General features: G+C 57.1%; 1 protein-coding gene and 1 pseudogene across 1 annotated transcript in view; one reads left to right on the forward strand and one right to left on the reverse strand.

Moving 5' to 3' along the window:
• The first annotated feature begins 4365 nt into the window (after positions 1–4365).
• TTBK1 (tau tubulin kinase 1) overlaps positions 4366–25561 on the forward strand; it is a 35378-nt gene continuing 14182 nt past the window's right edge. Inside the window, exons 1-12 of the mRNA XM_065885464.1 lie at positions 4366–4473; positions 9369–9516; positions 9764–9837; positions 10038–10178; positions 10970–11074; positions 11510–11575; positions 12025–12117; positions 12202–12327; positions 13615–13769; positions 14702–14933; positions 15168–15346; positions 18421–18982. Of these exons, the coding sequence (XP_065741536.1) occupies positions 4366–4473; positions 9369–9516; positions 9764–9837; positions 10038–10178; positions 10970–11074; positions 11510–11575; positions 12025–12117; positions 12202–12327; positions 13615–13769; positions 14702–14933; positions 15168–15346; positions 18421–18982 (1989 nt within the window). The remainder of the gene's footprint in view (positions 4474–9368; positions 9517–9763; positions 9838–10037; positions 10179–10969; positions 11075–11509; positions 11576–12024; positions 12118–12201; positions 12328–13614; positions 13770–14701; positions 14934–15167; positions 15347–18420; positions 18983–25561) is intronic.
• LOC136129516 (small ribosomal subunit protein uS8-like) lies at positions 8006–8391 on the reverse strand (annotated as a pseudogene).

Below are 25561 nucleotides of genomic sequence, written 5' to 3' on the forward strand. Positions count from 1 at the left end.
TCCTTTAAATTACAGTCGAGTGCACCTCCTCCAAGAAGTCTCTTCTGGCTACTTTTGCAGATTCAATGATCCTTCTTGCCAGCATAGAGGTTAGAAGTATGCACCCTGGGGCCAGGGTTTGAATCCCAGCTCTGCCACTTGTTAGCTGTGTACGTAACTTAAGGCAAATTATTCAACCTCTCTGCATCTTAGTTTCCTCATCTATACAATGGGTATAACACTAATACGCTACCTCAAAGGGCTGTTATGAGGGTTAAATGAGTTAATATGTGAAAGGTCAGAACAGTGTCTGGCAGGAGTAAATCGTTACTGCTATTATTATTGTTGTTGTCGTTGCAGTTGTTGTTGAAGTTACTCAGTGTGCATTTGTTGAAGACAAGAAGGATGGAAGGAAGGGACCTGAGAGAGACAAATTGCAAAAGTATGCTCAGGAATGTTGAGTAATCCAATCTGTCAGAAGGGTAATAATAGCCTCTCTGGGCCCATATTGGGAAGAATGTTTCATGTCACAGTAAAGAGTGTGCATCTAATTTGCTAAGAGAAACGAGAGTTTGTCAACAGATGGGAGAAAGGACCAAAGAAAGAAAGGGCCAGGCTGAGCCAGGAGGTAAGGTGTATATATATATATACGGCGAGGTGAGAGTTACAGGTGAGGGATGGTGTTAGAAGAAATGGGGGGGGGCTTATGAGAGGATGGGTACAGGTGAGGGGAAATGAGTTTAGAGGAAAGTAACATGAACGTATGGAAGATTATGTGGGAAAATCAGTTGAGGCTGATGGGAACAGGTGAGGAGTGATAGAGACACGCTGGGAGTGGAGAAGATAAAGCAGGATGGAGACAGGTGAGGACTGTGGGGACAGGTAAAGAGTGACAGGGCCCTGCTGGGGGATGGGGGTCAAGCGAATGGCAGAGACCAGTGAAGAGAATGTATGATCAGAAACAGGTCCATACGAGAGAGAGTCCTAGGGCCGCAGGAGTGGAGAAAGGAGCAGAGTAGACGGTGATGTCAGAGCAAGGGCGGTGATGTAAGAGCCGGGGCGGTGAGGAGGTGATGTCAGGGCTGGTGCTGATGCTGGCGGCGCAGTGCATTGTGGGCAGCTCCCCGCTCTGCCGCTGCCGCCGCCGTCGCCGTCGCCCGAGAAGGATCCGGGCCGGGCCGGGCCGGGATGGTCCCGGTCGGGAGGCCGCCGCCACCGCCGCCGGAGGGAGCGGGCCTCCCAGCACCGCACTGAGTCGCCCCCGCCCCCGCCCCCTCTCCGCCCCGTCCCCGGGGGATGCGCCGCCTGGAGCCGCTGCCTCCGCCGCCGCAGCCGCAGCCGCAGCCGCAGCGGGCTCAGAGCAGGTGAGGCGAGGCGAGCCGAGGCGAGGCGGGGCGGGGCCGGCCGGCCGGGCGGGGGTCGGGGAGGGGTCTCCTTCTGTGAACCCATCGGGCCTCTGGCCTGGCTCACCTCCCAGCGCAGCCTTCTCCAGTTCCCCCTCCCTGTGCCGTCTCTGTCTCCGCCCGAGGTGGGACGCTGGCCTACACAGCCTGGGCCGCATCCCGAGGCCTGGATCGGCGCCCTGCCCCCAGCACACCCACCCTCTCCAGCCTGTTCTCCAGGGGTTTTGCTCCTCGCTTCTCACCTCTGTCCCCGTCCCTATGGCTTCACTCTCCTGGCATCCCTGACAGTCGTTCCCTGCTCTCTCCATAACCTCTCTCCCTTGTCCTCCCACCAGCCTCCTTGCCTACTTCCTCATCCCTTCAACTGTGCCCAGAAGCCCCTTTCATGGTCTTGTCCCCTCTTCACCTGTCATGATTATCCCTCACCTGTCTCTGTCTTATGCAACCCCCTCCTCTGATCCTGTCACCCTTGTCCCTTGCATTCCCTGTGCCCCCTTCCACACCTCTCTTCACCTGTTCCCATTACCCCTCACCTCTCCTTACCTGGGCTCCCAGATTCACACACACCTGGCTTACACCTTGCATAAGTGCACACCAACACTTATATGCACATGCCATGATGAGCTCCCAACCACCTAGATTAGATATACACCCCCAACATACACACCTGCACGCACACACACACATCATCGGTCCCACACTCTCATACATACACACTTGCTGACAGATATAAAACCTCCTCCACAAGCCCTCTCTCTCCACACACCCATCCCTCCACACACTAAAAGGTCCTGAGGGGGCGGTCATGGGGCAGTCAGGTTCCTTGTGTCTGTGTCATCGAACCCTAGCCTGGGCTGAGTGCAGTCGTCTGAGGCAGAGAGTGGGAAGGATGGTGGGCAGGGAGAGGCAGGGAACCCTCATTTATCCTCTTGCCTCCACTCCCCCTTTTCCCACCTCACCTGTTCCTCTATGCTTGCCCATCTATAGAATGGGGGCAGGACTCACATCTTCCTCATCAATCTATAGAATCCGCCATCACAGGACTGGAAGGCCCACCAGAGGTCACCCTGTTTAACTCCTTAAGGCTCTCTCCCTACTGGTTCAATTGCTTCTTCAATCTTGTCCTCAACTTGTCTCTCCACCTTTATTTCAGAATCCCCCATCCCTCCCTCTCCCTTCATCCTGCCATTGCTCTCACTGCCCTCTGAATTCCAGATGCCCCATTTGCCACTTGGCAGAAGGAAGGCAGAGGCCTATTTAATATCCTCACAGTCCTGATACTCTGAAGTTGTGTGGATTGGAGGAAACAGTCAGCTGAGTCATTTGGCAGAACAAGAGTGACAGTGTCCCTCTCCCTGAAGATCCCTCACAGCACACCATGACCTGTGGAAGCCTGTTTCCATGCCTTCGCTCTCCCACGCTGCCCCTGTACCTGGATGGTCGGACACAGGAGCCCTGGGGAATGAGTTCATCCCAAGTAAAGACAGGCTCATGGAGTTCCCGCCCCATCCACTGGTATCTTAGGCACTTTCCTCCTCTCCACCTCCCCCACCATATCCAGCCTGAGGAGCTTCCTTCTCTCTGTGACTGTCCTGGGTCACTGGGAGGCCAGAGCCGTGTACTTATAAAAAGTGTAGGGGGAAGGGAGAGAGGAAAAGATCCATTCCTGTACCGGGGTGGCAGAGATCTCAAAGAGATCTCAACCCTGCCCACACACGGGCACATCACACACCAACAGACACAAAACCACACATAAGCACACGTGGACACTGATGTACAGACACAAAGACACAGACACATAGATAGACACACACAAAAAGACACACAAAGACATATACACATTCACACAGAGGGTACACACACAGACACACACATGCGCACACTGACATTCCCCTGGGTAATCCTGGCTGGCTTTCCCAGCCCTCACACTTGGGACACTCCCCCTGATATCCAACTTCTACCTATCGGAATGCGACAAGAGCTGTGTTTCTTCCTTAGCAGACACAGAAAAGTGTGGGCGGAGGCTCTCTCACCCACTGGCCATCCAGACCCACTGCCCCCTGGCACATCTGCGTTCTCTTAGGTCGCTTCCACTTTCCCGCTGTCCTCACCTCCCCCCAGTTCAGCCTGCCTCTCTCCCTCTGAGTGGCCACAGGGCTGCCATACCTCTAAAATCCATGTCTTGAATCCATTGCCTTATGTTCACCCCATCACTCACGTCCTTGCTTCTCACCCCCATGGCCGTGTCAGTGGTTTGGGCTCAGCTCTGAGTACGGTGGCAGCCTCCTCACTCAGCACCGTCCTCAAGGGGCTGTTGGGTAGCTCCTCCTTTTCAGATAATCACATCTCCCATGGTTGACTGGAGGTCTCTGTCACTCTGGTGTGTGTCTTCCCTGGGTCACCCTTTGGTTCAGCAGGTCTCCCCTTTCAATAATCCTCAGATACACAGTTCCTTGGGAATGGTGTGGCACGGGAAATGTGCGGGTGTGGGGGCCACAGATCAAATCCCCAGACTGGTCCTTCTTGGCTCAGGTCTCCCCGGCCTAGGCACTGATTCCGGTCTGGTGCGCCCCTCGGTCAGCAAGTCTTCCCCACATTAGTTAGCATGTCTCTTTGGGAAACCCTTTCCCCACAGCCTGTTCACAAATCATTTTCCTCTCCTTTTTCCATTACATGTGTGTGCCCGTTGCTGGTTTTCACATCTCCAGTTTGTAGTTTGTATCCTCCCTTCCTGTGAATGGCATTTCTGTCTTCTCCTCTGACCTCCACTTGATTTTTACACAATGTTTCCCCCATTGACCCCTGGAGCATCCACCCAGTGGGCCAGGGAAAGATGCCTGCCAGGAGAATGGAACTCCCCTCCTCCATATCTGCAAGTGGGTCCCGGGTCCTAGCCTGCCCCCCTCACAGTCCCTCCCCACTCCCCCAGGTAGATGGCCCCCTCAGGGCAGGCCCTGCGGACACCCCTCCCTCCGGCTGGCGGATGCAGTGCCTAGCGGCCGCTCTTAAGGACGAAACCAACATGAGTGGGGGAGGGGAGCAGGCCGACATCCTGCCGGCCAACTACGTGGTCAAGGATCGCTGGAAGGTGGTGAGTGAGTGACCCAGCAGGGCAGAGGGACGGGTGGGGGAGGATGGGAGGAGAGGATCTGGAGACCTGTTAAAACAGGTGCCCTTGGCGCCCCTACCCTAAGAGGGAGGTGCCCCTAAGCTCATTTGCATATGGCTTGCAGGTCATTATTTTGCCTACACTTGTGGACAATCGCTTTCTCCCAGTGCCCTCTCTCCAACCCCGCCGTCTCTCACCCCTTTCCCCGCTAGGTCAAGTTGGTCGGGCCCAGCCTGCAACAACTCCTGGTTGGATGTCAGAGCAGGAGCTGCAGAGCTCATTGAGGGGAGGAGGGCGGGGGTGGGGGAGGGGGCCGTTTCTCTGCTGGACCTTGGAGAAGGGCAATGAGTGAGCCCCTCCTCTTCCGCAGAGGACAGAAAAGCTTGGGTTCGGGGAGAGAGGACCTGAAGGCGGCTCCCACCGCATCCGCACTCCATCTTCTCTATCCACCCTCCTCCCTTCACTGCTTCCTGCGGCAGGTGCAACATGCCGAGACTCCATCTCCCAGCGTGCCTTGCTCCTCCAGCCCAGGACTTCGGGCTGCTCGGTCTGCTGGGAGTTGTAGTCCGAGCCTCTTCAGGGCTTTGCCTCTCGGATGGGAGGGCGACACATGAGGGTCGAGGCAAAGGCAGTGTAGTGTATGTTGAGCGGAACCTATGAAAAATCAATCCCTGTCCCACCGCCCCCCTTTTCTTTCCGATGCTTGAGGGCACTCTGATGTCCTGTTTTTATGGGGGCAGGGTGATGTGGGGCAGAATTTGGGGTGACTGTGTGAGCTTGTGGGTCTGCATAGGGTGGGTGCTCGGCTCACCAGAGGTGCGGGGTTGAGAGGAGAGTGGGGCCTGGCTGCGGGCAGGTCTCCATGGCAACAACTACCCAGTGGGCAGGTCTCCTAGTGGCCAGGGAGAGGGGCAAAGGTGGCAACGTTGTCAGACATGTCTCTGGGACTGGAGGAGGTGAGGGATGGAGCTGGAGGAGCCCGAGAGCTGAGGGAAAGGGCTGTCTATGTCCCAGAGGGGGACTTCCTGAGGGGGAGAGGAATGGGACAGAAACTGGGAGAGGAGGAGCCAGGGCAGTAATCAAAGGCATGAGGGTCTGGCAAAGTGAGGCGTGTTCCTCCAAGACGCCACCCTCACCCCCTCCGGGTCCTGCTCAGGGCATAGTTTCTGGCAGATTGGAGGCAGGAGGACTTTTGCATTGAAGAGGTGAGAAAAAGAGGGTATTCACGCACATAGTGAAATTGGGTTAGAAATTTCCTGTGCTTTTTGAGGGAGGGGGTGGGAGATGAGTGGGGAGAGAAGTGGCAGGGGTGGAGGGGAAAGGGGCAAGCCCTCAGTCTCTGCCAGGTGACCTCGCTTTCCCCTCCCTCCCTGGACCCTGGAGAAATAGAGAGGGTGGGGTGCCAGATGCCTCCCCTCAGCCAGTCTCCACGAGGGACAGACAGAGAGTGAGGCACAGCTCAGGAACCAAGAAAACTGCCCAGATGGGCTGTGCCAAGAGAAAATGAGGGTCCATGGCATTTGGTGGAGTATTTAAAAATAATAGCATTTTTTTCTTCTTGAGGGGTGCCCCTTAGAATCAGAACGTCAAAGTATAATAACAATAAAAACTTAGCATTTATTTTGAGTACTTACTGTGGCCGGGCGCTATGCAAAATGCCTTACATGCATTATCTCAACAACCTATGGAGTAGATACTGTTATTGTCCCCGTTTCACAGTTGTGGAAACTGAGGCACAGGGATTAGCTAACTTGCCAAGTTCCCGTGACTAGTCGGTGGAACCAGGTTTGTCTGACTGCTGGGGCAACAGTCACTGAACTATGTTGCTTCCTAAGAATTAGCCCATCTGAGAATCAGGATCAGAGAACGGAGGGAGAGTTGTGACATATATTCTAGTCCAACTCTCATTTTACAGAAGGGGAAAAGCAGAAACTCACCCCAGTTCACCCAGAGCTGGGCCAAGAAACCTGGTTTCCTTTTTCCTAAGTGAATGCTAGTCCTATTGTGTCATGTTTCTTGAGGTCCTTCGGCAGGGGAGGGGGTCCGGAAAAAATTTAGGAGGGGAGGAATAGGGTCTGGTGCAGGGAGGTTGAGAGAACATTCCTGTCACTGGGCTGTGGGCAAAGCTCTTTTGTGACTTTCGTGGGCCTTGGGCACTTTTGCCCTTACCGGCCCCTTCCAACATAATAAAGTACTAAAGATTGCAATTGTATGACTGCATTGCTATAATGAGGAATAAATTAATACTATATAATAAAATTTTTTTGACCTAAAAGTTCATTTCCCCCTTCTGATTGTAAGAGAAATGAAAACATTTTCATGGCCTCCTAAAAGTATTATTAGGGTGCTTGCAGTACTCCCCTGCCCCCAGAGGTTCTGTAAAGGGTGGGTGGGGGGTGAGGAAGGAACTAAGGAAAGAGAAATAGACTCTGTTTGGAAGTGGAGGTGGTAGAGAAATACCCTTTGGCATCCTGGGAAATTGGACAGTAGGTGTCAGAAATGTCTTGGGTGCCCCGAGCCCTCCTTACCATCTCCAGCAAGGATTTTGGAGCCTGGCAGATCTGGCCTTGAATCTCAGCACTCACACTGTTAATCACAGTATAGTCAATGGTTCCTATTATTTCAGTTAAGACTGTGGGTTCTGCATCAGATTCCCTGGGTTTAAGTGAAACCCCGCTTTGCAACTTACTAGCGGTGTGAACTGGGGCAAGGTACTTAACTCTCTGTGCCTAAGTTTTCCTTTTGTGCAAAATGACAACTCCTGTGACCTTCCATACCTGTGTTGCTGGGAGCCTCTGGGGATGAGCTGAGATGATGTCTGTGAGTCTGGAGCACAGAAAACGAGGTGTTTCCTCCACGTTCCCACAAAGAAAACCGTAAAGGAATCTAGAAGATACTAGAATCTCCCCTGAGTTTCACGTTCCCAGAGGAAGACATGCCATTGCTTCCCTTGAGTCTGCATCTGTCTCCCCCTGTTCTGAAATTCTGCTAGAAGTCTGACCTTAACTTTCATCTCAAGTAGAGAGGGACCCCGGTTTCTCACTGTTCTTCCTCCCTCCTCTTTCCTGGGCACAAGAACCCAACCAGCCTTCCACTTGTCTTCCAAATCTTCCCTTCATCCTTCTCTCTTTTTCTAGAGTGTTTACAACTGTAACCTGCTGGGAACTCGCAGTCCTCAGCTCTGCCCTGCCCCCTATCTCTTGCCATTCCCATGTTTCAACCACCATTAAACATTTATTGGGCATCCGCGTGCTGAATAAATGCCAAGGGGCGGGCTCAGATGCAGGAGGCTTAGAGTCAGGAGTTTACAGATGCTCAGAGCAGCCTCCGTCCAATCATGAGCAAGCCCAGCTGCGGCTGGCACGTTACAAGCCGACAGGACACAAGTGAGGACTCTGGAAGAGGTCAGGCCACCCATGGGTGGGGGGCTCCCTGGGGAGGGGAGAATTGAACTGTTTAGCTTTTTTTTTTTTTTTCTGTTGAGGCATTTTCTTTGCACAGACGTGTTACATCCCTAGAAAAAGAATCCCGGGATTTTCCCTCCTGTGTTTTTTCATCTTGCTTCCTCACGGTTCATGATGCCAGCTGAGGTTATCAGTACAATGAAACCACACTGACGGGACGGAAGCAGATTATTCTGCCATTTTTCTAGCTCTGTGAGAGCTAGAAAGTTCCCGGGGCTGATCATTCTACACTTGTTTAGCCTGCCTGTGAGGTTCACAATAATTTTCCCAGCTCTGTGAGCATCAGTGATTTCAAACTCGCCAGTGTAACCATGCTTCAGCATCCCAGTTAGAAACTGGACGGTGACTTTGGAGCACAGCCTAATAAGAACCTGGCATTTGCCTCACTTTTGTTGATGCTGTTGAGAGCATCAGCCGGGACCTTTGTGCGCACCATTATGACGACACGGAAAGATGGCGGAAAGAGGTGTACATCTTTCTTAAGCCAAATGAGTCCCAACTTAGAACTGTCTCCCCATCATTGCCAGCAGCACCCTCACTCTCCAAGACCCCTGGGCCCCTGACTTAATCCCGCCCCATAACTCAGCTTTGCTCATCTCCCCTGGCCAATTCGTCCTCTGTCACAGTTCTCCCCTCTGCCTTTTCTCACTGCCTGCCCAGAACATCAGAGCTCCACTGCAATGCTCCCTGGGAACACACAGAGTCTCTGCAAACCTCCATCCCCACCATGTTCCCCTGGACAGGAGGCTCACCCTGGTTTTGGGCATCTGACCTGGGGCCTCGGGAGTGATGTGAGCTTCAGCAGGGGGCCTGGGCAGAGAACACCCTTTGCTGAGTCCCCTCCCCCGAACACTTCCCTCTAAATGCTCTCTGCCCCTGGTGTCATCTTTCAGGAGACTGCCAACCCCAGGAAGGGCTGGCCTCCCTGGGGGAGGGACCCACCTGAAGCTGCAAGGTTCTGGAAATTAGTTTCGCTTCTGGATGGAGGCTGCTCAGTCTAGGTGGGGGAAGGGGGGAGCGTGATATTTATTGTCCTTAAAAGGCTCACGATGGCCCATTATCTCTTCAGAATCCTGCATCGGCTTGTCTCCTTGTCTCTGTGGAGTCTCAGGTCTCATAACTTTCCCACTGCCCACTCTGACATCTAGCCCCATGCGTGTGTGTGTGTGTGTGTGTGTGTGTGTCTGTGTCTGTGAATAGTTGTACACCCATGGACTGAGCTCTCTGTCTCCAGCACTAGGAGAGGAGGTGGGAGCACAGGTGGGTGGGGTGAAGAAGGGAGCCACGGGGTCCTCCCCTTCAAGGACAGCCCCTGTCCCCATCAGTAAAGGATGTGACCCAGTAATGAGTGGGGTGAGGAGCTGTTCAGCCTGATCCCTGTGTCCCCTACTCCCCTTTCACCCATCTCTATAGCTCAAAAAGATCGGGGGCGGGGGCTTTGGTGAGATCTACGAGGCCATGGACCTGCTGACCAGGGAGAACGTGGCCCTGAAGGTGGAGTCGGCCCAGCAGCCCAAGCAGGTCCTCAAGATGGAGGTGGCTGTGCTCAAAAAGCTGCAAGGTGCGGGTCCAGGGCAAGATGGGAGGGAAGAGGTGATGGAGCCAGGGGCTGAGAGGTGATGGGCGAGGGGATGTGGGAACAGAGTCCAAGAGTGATGACGGGCCTAAGGGCAGGGGGAGGTGGGAGAAGTGGCCATGGGGCCAGGGCTGGGGGAACCAGGAATCAAGAGTGCACGAGAAGCCCACCTTAGGGCTGGGAGTGAGGAAGAAGGAGTAGGAGTTGGGAGACCCCTGTCTGTATCCCTCAGGGAAAGACCACGTGTGCAGGTTCATCGGCTGTGGCCGCAACGAGAAGTTTAACTACGTAGTGATGCAGCTCCAGGTGAGTCCCCGCGGCCTGTCCTCCCTTCACCCTCCCCCAGGAGCTCCGGTGGTGACTCCTGGGGTGGGACGGAGACTGTGGCCCTGGGAGGAATGGGGAGTGGGCGCAAGCCTTTGGGGCGAGGCTGGGAAGAGTGTCATGGCGGTGGTGGTCGGATGGCAGCTGAGCTGGGCCTGTCCCCACCCCCACCCCCACCTCAGGGCCGGAACCTGGCTGACCTGCGTCGCAGCCAGCCTCGAGGCACCTTCACGCTGAGCACCACTCTGCGGCTGGGCAAGCAGATCCTGGAGTCCATCGAGGCCATCCACTCCGTGGGCTTCCTGCACCGTGACATCAAGCCGGTGAGGGCTGCCCCCTCCTCTGAAGCACACACCCCACCTCCTCTCCTTCCCTGGGTCCCCTGGTTTCTTCTCCAGAGCAGTGGTTGGGTGGGGACAGCCTCTTCTACCTGTCCCCTCCTCCTGCGCTCCATCCCAAGTTCCAACTCTTCCTCTCCCCTGCCTCTCAGGAGCACCCCTGCCTGCCCCTTGGGCATGCCGGTGTCCTCCTCTCTTTTCTCTTCTCTTCCCTTTTCTCAACCCTGACCTGAATAGTCCTTGAACCTGGAAAGGTGAAGGGGTTGGGGAAGGATGGAAGGACTGAAGAAGGAAGGGTGACGAGGGGCTGGGGCTTGGTAAGAGATTCCAAGTAGCTGATTTTGTAACATCTTGGATCTTGGTGCTTGGACCCAATTTAAAGTGGTGAAAACTGAGGCCCAGAAAGGTTGGTTGAACGGCCCAAGGTCACACAGCAAGAACAATGCTGGTCTCCTGATGCCTCAGAGCAGGACAGTTACACTAAGCCACACAGCCCTGCTGGGAGTTCCAAGGATTCGGAGCCAGGTGACCTTGGCTGGGTCACCTCTTGCTGTGTGATCTTGGAGAAGCCTGCAGTTTGCCCTCAGTTTCCTCCTATCTAAAACGAGCATAATCACACCTGCCCCTCAGATAAGGTCCGTGACCTGCTGTACATACTGATGTTTTACTCTCACGTGAGTGTATGTGGGGTGGAAGGCCCCTCACCAGAGCTGTTTCTTGGTGTCCCCTGAGGTGGGCCTGGAGCCCCAAAATTCACAGCTACTGTCTTCCCCCAGTCAAACTTTGCCATGGGCAGGCTGCCCTCCACCTACAGAAAGTGCTACATGTTGGATTTTGGGCTGGCCCGGCAGTACACCAACACCACGGGGGACGTTCGGCCCGTGAGTACCGCCGCTCACGGGAATCCTGGCATCCTCGCCCCACCCCCTGATCTGGGGACCCTTCACCAGTTTTCCCTGCAGCTGCCTAGACAGGCCTGGCCTTGTGTTCAGTGTCACCCAGTGCTGGGTCCACACTCGGCCTGTCCCCCTCTCCCCCTTGGCCTGGGTGGATGCCACTTCCACACCCTGTGGTCTGCCTGGTCAAGGACAGACGCAGGGGCAGTGAGCAGGGTCGGGAGACGGGTTTAGGACTGGGCTTGGTGTGTCAGGTTGCTCCTGACCAGGCCGACTCGGGAGTGCGGTGGGGGGGTGGGTGATGGGGGAGGAGGCAGTCAGGGCTAAAGTAGGCAGAATTAGGCTTGGTGAGCAGGGTTGAGATGTGGCCGAGGTCAGGGGCAGTGGGTGACGTTCCTGGTGGTGTCCTCCCCTCTGCAGCCTCGGAATGTGGCCGGGTTTCGCGGGACTGTTCGCTATGCCTCGGTCAATGCTCACAAGAACCGGGTGAGTGGCAGGGCGGGACTGAGGGATGTGGGGACGGTAAGGGCAGAGGTCAGGGGCAGAATATGCTGCTGAGGAAGAGAGCAGGGCAGGCAGCTGTGATGGGAGGTGGGGAGAGGAGTGCAGGGCAGGGGCTGGAAGATGCCCCTCCAGAGACCCTGATTGGAAGAGGGCTCGGTGGGCGTCTCCCCTTGACGTCACCTTCTTCCTTGTATTGGGGATCCCCTCCTCTCTGTCCCCACCACAAATCTCTGTGGATGAGAAAGCACACACGGAGCTTTGGACTGTGGGATTCTGTGTGTTGGCGGGTCAGGAATGGAGCCGTGGCTTCAGGGAGACCCCAGCTCTGCCCATAGGCACCCTGACTGGTGTCCCTCAGTGAAGGGTCAGCCTCCACTCCCAGGGAAGGACCTGAGAGCCACGGGTGACCCCCTCCCTGCTCCCACCCCCAGGAGATGGGCCGCCACGATGACCTGTGGTCCCTCTTCTACATGCTTGTGGAGTTTGCAGTGGGTCAGCTGCCTTGGAGGAAGATCAAGGACAAGGTGAGGGCGGTGCAGCTGGTCTGAGGGCAGGGAGGGCGTGTGGGGCAGCTGGGGCTGCATCTCCCAGTGCCCGCTTGTCTCCAGGAGCAGGTGGGGATGATCAAGGAGAAGTACGAGCACCGGATGCTACTGAAGCACATGCCCTCCGAGTTCCACCTTTTCCTGGACCACATCGCCAGCCTCGACTATTTCACCAAGCCCGATTACCAGGTGGGAGCCTGCCTGCCTGCTCCTGCGCCCCCGACGCCTCTCTATTGGTGACTGTCTCCAGCGCCACCCATCCTGCTGAGGCCCTGCGCCCCTGCCGGCTTGGCCCTGAGCACCTCCCCCGGTCTTCCAACCCGAAAGAAACTGTTGTGTGCTCTTGTAAACAGTAGTCACAGCTAAGATTTATCAAGAGCTCACCCTGTTCTCAGTACTTTTCCTGCATTAACTCATTTAAGCTTTAAAACAAGCCTTTGGTGATACTGCGTGTTCTTTATGTTATTATTCCAGCACTTAACAATTAGTGAAGCCAAGTGCTTTCAAGGACTTTACACTGAAACTCTGCAGGAGGCCAAGTGGGCTGATTATCCCCATCTCATAGATGAGGAAACTGAGGCCTGACAGCCTGGTTAGGAGCAGGGCAGGGCTCAGGCACATCTGACTCCAAGTCCAGTGCTCTTTCCAAGGCGCCATCACTACACCCCTATGGGACCCACTGATCAGAGAATGTTCTGCCCAGGATCCACTATGTGTGAGGCACGGCTACACACAGCAGGGAGCACAGATAGTGTCAGGCTCGCAGTGAAGGGGGTCCTGCTAGCAGAGAGAACCCTCTGGAGAGAGCTAAGTCAGAAGTGGGAAGGTCTGTGGGGCCGCCACCTCCTGAACCCAGGGACCCAGTTGTTGGCAGAGGTCCCTTACTCGGGCAGTGGGAGGCCAAGCCCCCCAGGCCTAGCTCAGCCTCATGGGTTCCCCCAGACCGCACAGCTTCGAGCACACCCTGTGCTGGGCCCTGGGCTGGCTGCTAGAAATGTAGAGGTGGCAGATAGGCCTGTGAACAATTCAAACCGCTGCTCTGTGCCCAGTCGTGTGGGCGGGGTATTCAGGGAAGGCTTCAGAGTGGAGAAGACAGTGGGAAAGGCACTGCAGGCTGAGGAAGCAGCCTGTGCAGAGGCATGACCCCAGGTGGTGGGTTTGGGAAACTACTGCTGCTGCTTCTGCTGAGATGGTGGAGATGGCAGAGGAGGCTGGGGCGGGAAATCAGGGGACAGATCTCCAAGGGCTTGTGTCCAGCCAGTGGAGCTTAAGTCAAGATGATAATTTGCATGCTGATTTGCATACTTTGTGCATGTTTTCATTTAAAATCAATGTGCCCTTCTTTCAATGCCCCCTTGTGGCCCATCCCTGTCCTGGAAGGCCCCTCTCTTCCCCCTGCAATCCCAGCAACTGCCCCCTCCTCCTGGCTAGCCCCTGGGTCACCTCTCTGTCCTCCCGCCACCCCCATCCCTGCAGTTGATCATGTCAGTGTTTGAGAACAGCATGAAGGAGCGGGGCATCGCGGAGAACGAGGCCTTTGACTGGGAGAAGGCGGGCAATGATGCCCTCCTGTCCACGAGCACCTCCACCCCGCCCCAGCAGAACACCCGGCAGACGGCAGCCATGTTTGGGTGAGTCTTGAGAGGGGCAACGGGGGGCAGATGACCCCTGCCCCAAGGTGTCACCTGAGAAGCCAGTCCTCTCCTCCTCTTCCCACCTGGACACACCTGGCTGTCTCTCCTGTTCTTGGTGCTCAGAAGCAGGGTTCTTGAATCCCAGGAAACTCTGCCACATCTCTCCCTTCAATCTGGAGATGGAGGGGGCATCCTTATTTGGAGTTTTTGACCTTACTGGGGAGCAGGGAGCCCTGAGTGAGATTCCCCCAGCGCCACAGTCTGTCTGTTTCTTGGTGGTCACACGCATCCATTCAGGGAACAGGTCTTGAGCCCTGGCACCAGGCCCTGTGGGGGCTCAGAGAAGAGATGTGCAGCCCCTGCCCTCCGAGAACTCTTAGTTGAGTCTGGGCTGTTTGTAATCGATGGCTCAGCGATTTCAGATCTAACTGAAAAGCACAAAGATAGAGTGGCCCAGGGAGGGGCCAGAGTGAGAAGGGCTCCCCACCCAGCCCTAGGGGTGAGCCAGGGGACACACTGCGGAGACTCCACAGGACTTGCCAGCACGTGAGGTGCCGGGTCTGTAAAGATATTGATCCAGGAACTCCAAAGTGATTCTTTCTTTAGACCCATTTCCTAGTCTCAAGGAAGCCAGCCAGCGAAATGTAGTGGGGAGCTGGCAGGGCCGGAGAGCATCGAGATCTCCTAAATAAACGGAGCCAGGTGGTGCTGTAATTGCCCTCCAGCCCTCTGACCACCTGAGCCACCTGACGGTGGTCTGGTCCCAGAGGGTTTGCAAGCCAGGGATGGAGATGGGCCTACGGACGCCCCGACCCTGCCAGACCTTGCCTGTGCCCACTCTCATGGGTGGTGGGTGGTCTCCAGGGCCTGTGCTAGAGGAGACGGCACCCCCGCCAGCCTTGCCCACGGCCTCCTCCTGGCCTCCACAGGGTGGTCAACGTGACGCCGGTGCCCGGCGACCTGCTCCGGGAAAACACTGAGGATGTGCTGCAGGGCGAACACCTGAGTGACCAGGAGAACGCACCTCCGATCCTGCCGGGGCGGCCCCCCGAGGGGCCGGGCTCCGGCCCCCACCTCGCCCCCCACCCCGGGGGTCCTGAGGCTGAAGTCTGGGAGGAGACAGATGTCAACCGGAACAAACTCCGGATCAACGTTGGCAAAGTAACTGCAGCTGCGGAGGGGGACGCGGGTGGCCTTCCCCCTCCCACCTTGCTCCCCACGTGTGGGCCCCTCTCCCCAGCCGCCTGCCTGCTCGCCCTGCCTCCCTGGCCCGGCCCCATCCCAGGATCACCGGCATCCCAGTGCTCGGACCTCCCTCTCTCTCCTTCACCCCAGAAAACCACCTGCCCACAGCTGCCCTGTCAGCCCCACTCATGGAGCTCCCCTGCCCTGCAGACCCCCTGTGTGGTGGAGGAGGAGCAGAGCCGAGTTGTGGGGCTCCCCGGATCCCCGGTGCGTGCCCCCCCAGACTCACCGACAACCCCAGTCCGTTCTCTGCACTACCGGAGGGTCAACAGCCCCGAGTCGGAGAGGCTGTCCACGGCGGATGGGCGGGTGGAACTGCATGAGAGGAGGTGGGTCTGGAGCCAGGGGGATGGTCAGGGGCCCCTGGTCCCCTCCACCTTCACACGGCTGGTCTGGAGGAAAGTTCAGATTCCAGGCAGAGGTGGGGGGACCTTGGAAGCGTTAAGAGGGTTCTACTTGGGTCTGGGGTCAGACTCAGTTAGAGTCAGTGACCAGCCTGGAGAGGGGGTGGGGCATGCAGAGGGCCCGGCTCAGACTGCAGAGGGGCGTGGGGCTGGAGGAAGGTGTAGGAGGAGGTGAGAGCTGAGATGTAGGTGGGCGTGCTTCCAGAACCTCTTTCCCTGGGGACTAATCACAGATGCCTCAGAGCAGCTGGGGCCTTCTCCAGGCCCCTCCCCCTTCAGCTCTGGGGGAGGGGCCTGGAGAAGGGTTCGGGGAGTGCCTGAGGAGAAGACAGACCAAGTTTTGGGGGTCAGGCCTCAGGGATCTGAATGTCAAGGAGGGACCTGGTTGGTGGGTGGCAGTGTTGGAGAGTTTAGAGTTAAGGTGAGCCTTTAGGATAGGGGATGAGAGGGCGGCTGGTTGACCTTGGGTGGCTGATGGCCGCTAGGGACCAGGGTCCCATCCTCACCTTAGATCTGATGGGTGGGGCAACCTCGGGTGGGAGACATGACCCCACCTCCCTTGGCTCTGGGTGGGGCTTTACCTCACAGCAAGGCTGAGGCCTTCTCTGCACCAGGAAAGAGGTCTCTTCCTGGGGCCCAGCCCTGGGGTAGGAGGTCCCTGCCTCCTCATGCCCCACTTCAGCCAGAAACCCCCCTCTGGACTCTGCCTCGAACTGCACGGCCCCTCTGGGATGGGCACAGTGCCCCTCTGGGGTGTGGAGACACCCGAGTCAGGGCAGCCCTGGGCCAATCCCTGTGGCGCCCCCAGGACAAAGCGACGCAGGCCCACACTCACACACACACACACTCCCACACTCATACTCACACACACACACTACACTCCCACGCACACTCTCACACTCACGTCCACACACACACACACACCTTCACACGTCCACCACACTCACACACACTCACCTTCACACGTCCACCGCACTCACACTGTCACAGGTTGAACTACCCGAGCCAGAAGACCACATTTTCATCCATGGTCACCCAGAGGGTTCAGGAAACAGGGAGGAGTCAGGAGGGGCAGTTTGGAAGGGATACAAGTGGAGAAGGGAGGTGGGAAATGCCCTGAGCAAAGACAGTCCTGAAGAGCACATTGGTTTGGTTCAGACTGGACCCTTGTTTCAGGGATGCTGGGGAGAGGAGAGGGCTGAGGAGAGATTTTCTGGAAGGTTCAGGATCTCAGGCAGGGCAAAAGCGTTTGGGGTGCTCTGGGGCACTTGGGAGCAGGAGAACCTATGAAGCTGGTGAGATCAGGGTGTCCCACCTCCCTGCTTTCGTCAATTCCCGCTCCCCCCACAATCTTCGGCCCCTCTCTTCCTCTGGCTTCCTTTCTCCTTCACATCTATTTAAACAAAGCATGCTCTTGGGAAAGGAAGTGACATTAGCCACTTACATGGGAGTATGAATGTAAGACCTGGGTGGCCTCCCTCCGGGGGTTTTATTTTAAGCCATATGAACAAATTGATAAAAATGGTGTGCAGATTAGAGTTGGCAGGGCCCCACACAGGCGGGGGTACGAGGATGTTGAGAAAGCCCCACAGGAGGCTTTGATCTTTCACCCTTCCCCTCACAGGCTCGATGCCGGGGGGAGGATGGCAGTCCGCCCCCTGTCCACAGCCTGAGTGTGAGTGAGGCCTCCGTGGTTCTCAGGGGGGCACCCTGGCATCTGGGAGAGGACAATTCTTCCTTGTATAGCATCCTACAACCAGGAATACCCTCACCTTGGGGCTGGTACTCCCCAGTTGAGAACCTCTGCAAGTAACGTGAGATTCACAGCACAGGTTAAGATAACGATGGAAGAGATGTCCCCAGGTAGGATCCGGGTCCCAGAAGCAAAGGTCAGAAGGGACCCAGCCCCTGCCTGGCAGAACTCGCAGTCTCCTGGGGTGGCAGATTCGTAAATATACACATGCTCCTCTCTGTGACGAGAGGGGACACAGGCAGCGCTGGAAAGGCAAATTAACCCCCATCAATGCAGGAGGGAACAGCTCCCTGCAGGAGGTGACATCGAGCTGGGGTGGACAGCAAAGCGTGGGAGGACAGGCTGTGTGTGGGGAGTGGCATTCGTAAAAGCACAGAGGTGTGAGCAATTTGTGGAAAAGCAAATGAATTTGAGATGGGTCTGGCTAGGGGAAGGGGGAAATGGGGCCTTTGGCTGGCCGTCAGGGGCCTTGAATGCCAAACTAAGGCATGCGGACTTTGTCCTGGGCTGGGAGTCACTGGAGTTTGCTGGAGGTGGTGAAACCAGCCAGGTAGGCTTGAAGGGTGGTGGTAAAAGAGGCTAGAAAACCATCAGCAAACTCGAGGGCCAGGTGGGTGTGTTTGCCCTGGATGTAGCGGGGAGAGCTCGCGTTGGGTGGGAGCCCTAGCTGGGCAAACATCAAATTGCCTTTAGGAAAATCAGAAGATCCAGTTTCCTGGGCGTGGTTTGGAGGACAGTGTTCCTTGGGCACAGGAACCAGATTTTACTTTTTGCCTGTTTAGATTCCTGGAACACGGTAGGCATTCAAAAATGTGTGTTGGGGCTTCCCTGGTGGTGCAGTGGTTGAGAGTCCGCCTGCCGATGCATGGGACGCGGGTTCGTGCCCCGGTCCGGGAATATCCCACATGCCGCGGAGCAGCTGGGCCCGTGAGCCATGGCCGCTGAGCCTGCGCATCTGGAGACTGTGCTCCGCAACGGGAGAGGCCACGACAGTGAGAGGCCCGCGTACTGCAAAAAAAAAAAAAAAAAATTGTGTGTTGAATGAATGACTAAATGAATGAATGAGATCTTTGCAGGGACTGAGGTTGGAGGGTGGCAACCCAGGACGTGGCTGAGCCTGGCCCAGGGTGGGAGAAGTGCAGTGGTCAGGGGGTCTCAGGCATCAGTTTCCACCTTACCACCTCCTTGGCGTCCTTGTGGGTCCAGAGAGGCTGGGCACTGAGCCCCACGTTGGGTGGCTTTGCAGGTCACGAATGGATCTTCCCGGCTCACCCTCGCGCCAGGCCTGTTCCTCGCAGCCGGCCCAGATGCTGTCAGTGGACACGGGCCACGCCGACCGGCAGGCTAGCGGCCGCATGGACGTGTCAGCCTCCGTGGAACAGGAGGCCCTGAGCAATGCCTTCCGCTCGGTGCCGCTGGCCGAAGAGGAGGACTTCGACAGCAAGGAGTGGGTCATCATTGACAAGGAGACAGAGCTGAAGGACTTCCCCCCGGGGGCTGAGCCTAGTACGTCGGGCACCACGGACGAGGAGCCCGAAGAGCTGCGGCCGCTGCCCGAGGAGGGCGAGGAGCGTCGGCGGCCAGGGCCGGAGCCCGCCGTCCGGCCCCGGGGACGCGGCATGCACGCACTGGCCGAGGAGGACCTGCGGCTGACGCCGGCTCAGCCCCTGCCACCCCAGCTGAACCAGGCCGATGGCCGGTCAGAGACATCACAGCCCCCCACTCCCGGCAGCCCTTCCCACTCGCCCCTGCACTCTGGACCCCGCCCTCGACGGAGAGAGTCGGATCCCACGGGCCCTCAGAGACAGGTAAGGTTGGGCTTGCACCCCACTCCCCACGCCCGACGCCCGCAGTCCTGGCACGTAGCCGGGAGTGCTCCTGTGTGCTCCCTGGGGGCTGCCGACTAGCACCAAACTGTTGCAGCTCTGATGAAGGGAGACAGGCTTAAGGGTCTGAAACCAAGCTTATGGGGGCAGCAAGGCTTCCCAGAGGAAGTACCTCCCGGGTCTGAGTTGAGTCTTGCATTCTGGGTGGTGTCAGCCAGGTGACATAGCAGGAGAAGGACCTCCCAGGCCAAGGGGACAGGGTGTGCAAAGGCCCAGAGGCGGCCATCGGAAAGCACTGCTCTACTTGCGCTTCGCAGCACATGAGGCTGTGAGGTGGGTCCTGGTGCCTTGTCTGGGAGGGCCTTGGGGTTGGGGCTGGATTCTGAAGGCTTGGTGAGCCACCGCAGGCTTTTAAACAGGGGTGCGGCATGATGACATTGGTACTTTTGAAGGATCCCTCTGGCTGCTGTGTGGAAAATGGATTGAAGGGGCACAAAACTCTCAGCAGGAAGGCCACATGGCGGGCGCCAGTGGGAGAGTGCCCTGGTGGCTTGGACCAGGGTGGGGACTTTGGATTCGGGGCAAGGTGGATGCAGCCGAGAGGTGTCGGGTGAGGACTGAGGGAGCTGTGACGGAGCAGAGGGGTTCTCCACTGACGCCCGGTGTTCTGGGTGGGTGGCGGTGCCGTCACTGAGTGGCTTTAAAAGGAGTATCGCCTCAGCTTTGGATGCAATGACCTCGTGGTACCTGTGGGATGTCCACTGTGAAGGCATCAGTGCTCAGGAGAGAGATCTCGGCAGGAGATATGGACTGGGGGGTCTTGTAGTCCACAGGAGTGGATGATGTCACTCAAGAGGACACCCGAGAGGGTGGGGAGAGCCAAGGGTGAAGGCAGAGCTGGGATGGGGGAGGTGAAAAGAAAGGGAGCCCTTGCAAACGAGTGAGCTGAAGGGGTCAGAGCGTGGAACACCTGGGGAGAGGGCTCCTGGAAGTCAGCGAAGGAGCTGCTGAAAGAGGGTGAGGGCGGCAGGGGATGTCCTGTGGTCAGGGCAGGCTCCATGCGGGGGGTGAGCCCTGAGGACCAGGACGCTCAGACAGTGATGGGGAGAAAAGGAGCCCGGGCAGCAGGGACCCTAAACTGGGCACAGGGGCGGGCATGCTGGGGGCCCTGGGTGGACCCGGTCAGACTGCCATGGCACCTTCTCGTGTGGGAGGACTGGGGGACAAGGCAGGACTGGCAGGGAGGGGCCAGATGGTGGTTGAATCATAAATGCCAGGGGGAGGGTCCGCAGCACGTCTCATGGTATTTTCTTCTGGCAAACATGGGGTGTCAGAACAGGCAGCAGGCCACTGGCCTGGCCTGGCTTCTCTGTGTGGGGTAGAGGCTGACCTCTGATCCAGGAATAGGGCTCCAGCACTCACCCTGGGTGTTGAATGGGGTCTGTGCTCCCTCAGAGGACTGGGGAGAGCAAGGAGGTGATGCTAGAGGGCTCAGGGGCTGTGCCGCGTTCCACTGGACTGTCCCACGTCGGGGGCATGCACGCAGAAGGCTCTGGGAGATGCCAGGTGCAGGGCTGGGGCCAGTTCGGCTGTGTGCTCAGAATCGGGAGGTCTGGCCGGGAGATCGCAGGTGCTCTGGAGAAGGCAGCTCCAAGTAGGGCTGTCTTTACGCCCTATCCCGGTGTGTAGAAGAGACAACCTCTGACCCAAGGTCCTGAGGAGTGTTCATCCTGACCTTGCCCTGGACACTGGAAAACTGGGGGCTCAAAAAGTGGGGACCATGAGCTTCCACCCAGAGAGGTCCTAGCCAGCCTGAGTTGGAGGCTCAGCTGTGGCAGGATGTGGGCAGCATGGCTGTGTTGCTGACCTGGACACTGTGCCCACCAGAACCAGCACTGGGAAGCAGGAGAGGGAGCAAGACCCGTCTGGGCTCCCTTGCTCCCCTCTCATTCACTCATGCATTCATTTATCACCTAGTCATTCCCTACTTACTGTGCTGGGGACCGGAGGCATCAGAGATCAGACACACAACAGGTCGTGCTCTTGGGACGTGCAGAGTGGAGGAAAAGAGACAGGGGGTGGTGGTGTGGGGTGGGGAGAAAGCCCAGAATTAAAATCAGGAGGCCGAGTTCTGGACCTGGGCTCATCCAGTCCCTTCCTGGTGACTGTAGGCCAACTGGGTCTCAGAGTTGGGGTGCTGAGCTATCTGGGAGGTTTTTCTCACCTTCAGATGCACCCCGCTTGTCCGAGGAGTCAGCCTCCCACTGGGGAATTCCAGCCAAGGGGGTGAGGAGAGATTTGGGGGAGCAGACTCAGGCCTGTCGTACAGTCAGTCTTGGGCTCAGGTCCTCCTCGTGACAAGGGTGGGCATTGCCTGTCTCAGTGAGCGATGAGTCGTGTGAGCCTGGAGGGGATGTTAGGTGTGTGCGGGCCTTGGTTTCCCCACAGTGCACAGCATTCTATGGCTGCGTGTGTGCCATGCAATGTCGGTGTCAGCTTACCCAAGAGCGTGCAGCGGTGTGTGGGCGTGTCCGTGTGTGTACACACGCATGTGGGTGCACATGTCAGAGTGTCTGTGTAGAGCGCGTAGTGGGTCTGCGAGTGTGTGGAGATCCAGGGAAGGCTAGAACGTCACAGCTGGCAGAGTAATCATCACAGTGATAGTTCTAATGAGGATGTAATAGCTGGCACTGCTCCCGAAATTCCATATTCTACATGCGTGTTCCTCACAATACCGTGTAGAGGCCATCCCCACTTACAAGGTAAGGAAACTGAGGCTCAGAGTAGCTAAGTCTTTAGCCCAGGGTCACCAGCTGCTAAGTGGTAGAAGCAGGATTTGAATCCAGGCAGCTGGCTCCAGGGCTGTGCCCAGAGCCACACAGTCTGAGGCCTGTGTGTTTAAGAGAGGAGCAAACACAGGCCAGAGAGAACAGATGACTTGTGCGGGATCAGAAAGAGCCTTTGTGTGTGTGTGTGTGTGTGTGTGTGTGTGTGTGTGTGTGTGTGTTGCATGCACACATGTGTGTGCGCCTGCTGGCTGGACTGTGGCAGCAGGTGTGCCTGTGGGCGTGTCATTGTGTGTGGTGCAGTCTCTGTGTGTGTCTGGGTGTGAGCACATGGGGCAGGACATGTCTTGGAGTATTTCAGTACAGCAGGGTGAAGCTGACTCCTTCCTTCGCCAAGGGCAGGGGAAGAGGGAGGAATGGACTGGCACATTTTTTCCTTCTTTTGGTCTGGAAAGAGTCCTGAGCCCAGCCTGGGTGGGGGATCCAAAGCTGGCTGCACCCTGGAATCACAGTTTGTGGAACTCCCCCCATCCTGTCATGTAACTAGATTAAGTGGCTCAGGGCAGGCAGGAAGTCTCTATAGGGACCCCACCCTGCCGCCTTTCTGCAAGGAAGCCCCTCCTAGTCCCAGCTCCGTCGGCTTGGTGTCTGACGTGTGAACTTCCTCCTAACAGCTCCTAAGATAGGAGCACCTGCAACTCTGTCACCTACCCCTGTGGGGAGCAGGGACGAGGATAACGTGGAACCAGGCAGTTTTAGAGCATCTATTGTTCTTTGGTGTGCATAGCATGGTACTTTAATTTTTTTCTTACACACACCTCGTTTTCTTCTCTCCGGAATTTACGGTGCAAATTAGAAGTGACCGGGAAAGCCAGGGCAGAGGAGAGAGCAGCAGACAGAGTGTGTGATTTGGGGGAGGGATGTTTACCCTCCTTCGCGGTTGTCTCTGGCTGATAACCCAGGGGGTCAACATTCCCTGAGTACATGGACATTTGTTTGGCAGCCCCTAGAGCATTTCCCTGCCACGTGTGCGAGGGGCTGGGGGACAAAGATGAATCGGAGCTCACAGTCAAGGGGGTGGGGTGGGGATGCAAAGGTGGAGACACGATGTTTACAGTCAAGGGACATAGGGAGATAACAGAGAACTTTCCTCTGATAGGAACAGGGAGCCAGCCTGCCTGGGAAGCTGGGGTGGCCTCAGAGACATGACACTTCAGTGGGGCACTGAGGACAGGGAGGTGGCCACAAGAAGTACCTGGCCTGAAAGGGCGGGAGCACGCTGGGATTAAATCCCTCTGGCAGCTGACCAAACTCTGGCTGAGATGCTGAACTTGAGCCACCCGCATGCGCTGCTAGAGGGACTGTGGGCAACTGCGGGTACCTCTGGCCCTCAGTATCCCCAGGTGGGCCTTGGACCCCTAACCCTCAGTGCAGACAGGACCGGTTCAGAAGGATCCTAGACTTGGCCACAAAGAAGCTGGAAGGGACAGCAGAGTGAGGGCAAAGACAATCCTACAGAATATTCTGTCTCCTCGCCTTTCTGCTGGAGGTTCCATGCCGGGTCCCTGGACCCCCATTCAGTGGCCTCAGGGGCCCCCTCCTCCTCAGCCCTCTAGCAGCTGGCCCAGCCAGTCCTCACTGGCCCCGCCTAAAGATATGTAAACTGGCCTCAGTCCCAGGAAGAGCTAGGGGTCAGGATGGGAAACATCTGATGACAGCCAAGTCACCATTTCCATCCCCATAAGCCTGGGACACTAAGCCCCACTTTCCCTTTTCCCTCTGAGGGCACGAGGGCAGCAGGGCACAGGCGTGATTCTTCCCAACGGTGGCCAAGTGAGGCGGCCACACCCTGCCATGTGGCTCAACCTTGCAGAGGACAGGGAAAAAGCCACCTTGGAGAAATGATTTCAATCGACTCCTCCACCCTCCAGTCCTCTATCCCTTTCTTCATTCTCAAGAGTGATTTAAAGGGTAATAAAACAGTTCACATGACACAGCATTTACACCATGGCCAGCACTGTTCTAAAGGCTTTGCATATTATAACATCTGATCCTTATAAAGGTCCTGTGATGTGGGAACCATAGTCACCCCCATTTTACAGATGAGGAAGCTGAGGCATGAAGAGGCAAAGTAACTTGCTTGAGGTCACCCAGGTAGTAAGTGGTGTAGTTGGGATTCAAACATAAGTAGTCGGACCTCAGAGTCCTACCCTCTGCTACGTTGTCACTGAGACCCTGACTGCCCCTGTCATGGGGGCAGGAGTGCCACCTCAGAGGGCATGTAGCTGGTGTTCTCTAGACCTCATGAAGGGCATGGAGTCCAGCCGGGAAGACAGATGGTGCACAGATGCTAATACATTTTAGAGCGGCCTTCCTGGGGGGCAGGATTTCCCCAGCCCAGAGGGAACCCCGAGCTATGTAGAGCTAAGCCAGGAAGGCATCCCGGAGAAAGTGAGTGACCAAGGTCTCTGCAAGGAGACCATGGTGTGAGGAGGAGACCGGGAAAGGGCATTGGAGGCCGGAGCCTAGATTGTGAGGCAGGAAAGTACTACAGTCTGCACCCCTCTGCACCCTGCCGGACCCTGCCGACCTGCCCGGGACGCCGGTGCCGCAGGGGCTGTCAGCGGTGGGGTGGCCCCCCGAGACGGAGCTGTCGAGTCTGTGCCTGACGCCTCTTTTCCCTCCACTCTCTTGGTCTCTTTCAGTTGGAGGAGGACAGACTCTCGGGGCACTCCCTCCCGCGGTACAGCCCCCTGCGACGACTGGCGTCCTCCGTTTTCTCCTCCTCCACGCTGGAGACCGAGCATTACCCTCACCCTGGCGGCGGTGGCTCCTCCGGTTCCCTCATTCAGCGCAGCCGCTCGGCGGAGAGCAGCCCCGTGCGGGCGCCCCACCGGCGCCACGCGCCTCTGGCCGCCGGCAACCACAGACTCGTGCCCTCGGTGCTCCGCATCTCGCGGTCACAGCTGCAGCAGGTGTGGGCCCGCTTCACGCACAAGACCTAGGCTGGGCCCCCCCCCTCCTGGAGGGGGCAGGTGGGGGGGGTGGGGAGCAGGCAGAGACCGTGGTTCCTTCCCAGGACGCAATAATCACACACTCATACACCCTGTCCCTCCCCATCATGCAATACAGCCCCCTATAACATTGGCCCAAGGTACTGTAACGCCCCGCCCCTCACCCCCCATCGTCTCCCTTTGCTTGGCGCCAGCCAAATGGTGCAGGGAGGGATGGGGCTGTCGGTGCAGCTTCTGGGACAGGACACGGGCCCTGGGCTGGAGCCACCAGTGAGTCCAGAGTCCAGTGGAAACCAAGGTGTCAGGGAGAGGCATGCTGGGTCAGAGTCAGTCTGGAATGGGGCTTATTCTTTTTAATCTGTGATCTCTTGGCATAGTTGGGCCTGGTCCACCCTTGAGGGGAGTGCCAGGAGACTGGGTCCCTCCTGGTGTGCTGTGTGTCTGTCTATCCGCATGGGGCAAGGTGTGTGGCCCTGTGTGTGAGACGGGGACCTGGCCAGCCATATTTGGGGCTTGGTGGGAAAGTGCCTCTACACTCAGTGGAATGGGAGGAAGCAGCCCTGTAACCCAGTGAGCCCTTCCCATGCCATTGTCACAGAGGACAGAGTCCTTGCCCTCCCACATCTCAACCCAGGAGGCCTGGAGCTCAATCCACTGTAGGCTGTCCCTCCCCCAAGGCATATGTGCCATCATCCACTTGTGGGATTGGTTGCCTGGCCCAGCTCCTTAGGAGCTGAGCAAGTATGAACAGGGGCCTGGGA

Source organism: Phocoena phocoena, chromosome 10, assembly GCF_963924675.1.
Source record: "Phocoena phocoena chromosome 10, mPhoPho1.1, whole genome shotgun sequence".
Taxonomy (NCBI): domain Eukaryota; kingdom Metazoa; phylum Chordata; class Mammalia; order Artiodactyla; family Phocoenidae; genus Phocoena; species Phocoena phocoena.